The sequence below is a fragment of the Calidris pugnax genome, unplaced genomic scaffold (assembly GCF_001431845.1).
Source record: "Calidris pugnax isolate Ruff unplaced genomic scaffold, ASM143184v1 scaffold196, whole genome shotgun sequence".
Taxonomy (NCBI): Eukaryota; Metazoa; Chordata; class Aves; order Charadriiformes; family Scolopacidae; genus Calidris; species Calidris pugnax.
Genome location: NW_015091042.1, coordinates 5,525,247 through 5,528,938, shown reverse-complemented (window position 1 = coordinate 5,528,938; position 3,692 = coordinate 5,525,247). Strand labels below are relative to the sequence as shown.

At 61.3% G+C, this 3,692-nt stretch overlaps 1 protein-coding gene across 1 annotated transcript in view; it reads right to left on the bottom strand.

Moving 5' to 3' along the window:
- The window catches only part of TMEM150A (transmembrane protein 150A), a 16,295-nt gene that overhangs the window by 5,703 nt on the left and 6,900 nt on the right, over window positions 1-3,692 (bottom strand). Inside the window, exon 5 of the mRNA XM_014956305.1 lies at window positions 1,626-1,673. Within this exon, the coding sequence (XP_014811791.1) occupies window positions 1,626-1,673 (48 nt within the window). The remainder of the gene's footprint in view (window positions 1-1,625; window positions 1,674-3,692) is intronic.

Sequence of the window (3,692 nt, the reverse complement as noted above, 5' to 3'; positions counted from 1 at the left end):
CCCCCCCCCCCGCAACCATAACCAAATCCCCCCGCGGTGGGGGTACAAGCCCCCTCACCCTCCCGGGAGCTGGCAGAGGTTTTTTGGGTGCCCCTTTGCTGCAGTATCACCCAGGCACCCAGCACTTCTGAGCCAGACCCCCTCCTCACCCTGCAGGCAGGGAGCCCACCACCCCAAAACCCAAAAGTCCCCCCTCCCCAGACCCCCCCAGCCCCACGGCAGGGTTGGGAACCACAGAGGGGGGGGGACGGGACCATCAGTCGCCTCCAGCAAACGTACAGTTAAAAGCCTTTTGGGAAAGGGCCGGGCTGGGCTCTGGGTGGTTTTTTCAGTCTCCTCGGGTGTTTTTTTGTGTTTTTTTCAGTCTCCTCGTTTTACTGGTGGCTTTGTTTTACTGGTGGCTTTGTTTTCCGACCGACCCAGGCGTGGAGCCCCACGGCCTCCTCCTCCAGGGCTGCTCTTGGGGCCAGTTGTTTGGTTTGGGAGGGTTTTTTTTTTTTACTATTATTATTATTATTTTGTTTAAAGCGAGCAGCCCGAGGCCGGGAAGCATTATTCATCATTAAGGGCTGGTTGTGTGTGGGGGGGGACAACCCGACACACACATTCTTCCCAGGGCAGAACCAGCCATCAGGCAGGAAATGGCAGCAGGGTGGTTTTTTTTTTCCCCACCCCCCCTCACCCCCCCCTTCTCCTTCAAACACTCCGGCAAGATTTAAACTAACATGGATTTTTCTGGGCAGATTTTTAAGGAGACCCAACAAGCCAAAAACCCGGCAGAAGAAGTTGCCAAGAGAGCAAACAGGGGTTGGTTTTGTTGTTGTTTTGTTGGTTTTTTTCTTTTTCCCAGTGGTTTTTTGGTTGTTTTTTTTTTCCTCCCATGCCATCCCGGGGTGCTCTGCCCGGGGGGCGGGGGGTGCCCAGGCGCCGTGGGGGCCACCCCATCCCCCTGGCACTGCCAGATTTAGCCTGGAGCCAGCGAGCCAGCGAGCTTCAGCCTTTTCCATGGAGACACACGGCCCTCTGTAATTCCCTGACCGCTTATTTTCATACTTTTTCCCCGTGCTGTGTTCCTCTCAATGGCCTCCTTCTCCCCCCAGCCTGGTTTGTGGTGGGGCTGGACCGTTCACCGGAGCAGCCCTAACCACGGGGGAGCCTGGGTGGGGAAGGGAGGGTGGCTTTTGATAGCCCTGCTCGGCCCTGGCATCCTCATCCCTTCTCCAACGTGGGGTCCAGCAGCTCCCCCCCCCAAGCCCCTCTGCTCCCAAAAAGCCACCCATGGACAGGAGACACCTGCCCTGGGGTGACTGCGCCCCGTCACTGTCACCACCACATCTGCTGTGGGGAGAAGGTGGCTCTGTACCCCCCCTTTAATGCTCCCATCTCTTCCATCATCCCCAGCCCTATGGGGGTGGGGAGTCCCCAGCCTGTCCCCCCGACCCCCCCTGGTTTGGGGCTGCTTCGGGGCACCCCAGCACCCCGAGAGATGCCCACCCACACCGTGATGGTGCTACCCGGTGGTGGGGCACAGCATGGCATGGGTTCAATGGGACAGGTCTGGAGAGGGCATTGAGGGGTCTTTAACCAACCTCTATTGCCCCCCCTCCCCCCCCACAATGTCTTACCAGTTGTGGACGGGACAGATGTGGTTGTTGGAAAGCGCCATGGCGTACCTGGGGGAGAGACCATCACAGGGATTATCACCCACAGGGATTACCAGCCACAGGGATTACCACCATCACTCACTTCCCTCCATCCCTGCTCCCCGGCACAGCCCCAGCCATGGGAGGGGGGGTACAAGCCCCCACTGCCTGCCAGGGGCCACCATGTGGCACCTCCTGGCTTCATGAGGCAGGAAAAGAGAAAAGTGAGTGCATGAGCCCAGCCCATGCTATGGGGAGCTCCTGGTGGTGGGGACCAGGTCCCCCTGCCCCGTCCCCCCCATCCCCACCAAAAGCCACCTCCCGCGCCAGTTCACTGTGGGAGCTCCTGTAGGACCTCTTCTTATGGTCGGCCTCCATGATCTCAAAGGTCCCTTCCAACCATGAAGATTAATTGTGTGATTCTTCCCCATCACGCTGCCGTGCTCCTCAGGCTCTGGGGGGGCTGCTCTGCTGCAAAGCCCCCCCCTCCCTCAGCACCAGGGCTCTCCAGCCATGCAGGGTGTCACCCGATGGCCACTGGGCTCTACCAGCCACTGGTTGCCCAGTGCCCAGATCTAAAAGAAGCCTGGAGAAGTGGCGGGTGTGTGGGCAGGGAATTTTGGGGCAGATCAGCTCCATGGAGCGTTTCACTGCAGAGTCACCCCTGCGACCCCATCACCAGAACAAGGGGTGGGGGTCTTAGCCCGGTGGCCACCCCCCAGCCAGCGAGGAGCCCTCTCCCCCCCCAGCAGCCACCTCGCCGTTCAAATCACTGCTGCCAGTGGCCATAAAGAGCTCTGGTTAAAAATAGGCCCCCACACTGGTAAGAAATCCCCCCCCTGCACCCCTCCTGAGGTGGCCACGTAATGGCTGGGCTGGGAAAAGGATGATCCTGGAGAGGTGATGGGACAAAGAGTGGGACACCTTGGTGGGGTGCCCACCTCAAGGGTCACCCACCACCAGCGTGTGTCCCCCCCTCCACAGACCTCTCACCCAGCACCCATCCCAGCTCTCTGTGCCCCCCTGGGAGGGGACAATAAGCCAGGAAGGGGGACAATAAGCCAAGAGAGGGGACAAACAGCACTGCTTTCCCCCAGCAGGATGTGCCCCCCCCCATCCTGGTGCCCCCTCCCAGGCATGGCCCTCCATGGCCCACGTGCTCCCACTGCCCCGGTCTCACCCTGCCACCGCACAGACGAGGGACACACCGTCCCCCCAGGTGGCTGCAGGACGTGTTTGGGGACAAAAAAGGGGTCTGAGACCCCCCCAGCTCCCAGGGCAGCTCTGGTTGTAAGGACCACGAGCAGCACGTCCCACCCACGCTGTTCCAGGCTGGAGGGGGCATCTGCCTCCCCCCCACAGGGTCACCCACAGGTGACAGCCAGGGCTTCGTGGGGCGTCCAGGGGGAACACTTGGAGCAGGAGTTCCCTGCCCTGGGGTCAGCACCGGGCTGTGTTATGACAAAGGATGGGAGATACCACAGGGGAGAAGCTCTCGGAGGAACCCACGTGGTTTGGGGTGCGTTTGCTTCATCCCCCACCCCAGGAAGTCCCACCACCTACACTGGGGGTCCCTGTGCCTTTGGGAGAAGTCCCTCATCCAGTGCCCACCCCCCCTGTGGTGGACCAGGACAGGACAGCCCTGTGTGACCAGCTGAGATCCCAGGGCCAAGGCCCGGGGAAGGGACTGGCCAGGTGGGCTAGTGCCACTCACCCAGGGGACACAGCCTCTGCCCCCAGCACAAGGGACAAACGTCCCCTGGTCTCCTGTCCACCCACCACGTGGGACGGGTGTCTGTGTGCCGGGGGCATCGCTCTCAAGGCCATTCCCATGCCACGCTCACACTTGGAGAGGGGCACAACATCCCAGGAGGTGTGAGGGGTGCATCTCCAGCCCCCTGCCCCACAGCATCCCATAGCATCCTCCAGCCCCCTGCCCCACAGCATCCCACTGCATCCCACCCCACAACATCCCACCCTGCAGCATCCTCCAGCCCCCTGCCCCACAGCATCCCACTGCATCCCACCCCACAACATCCCACCCTGCAG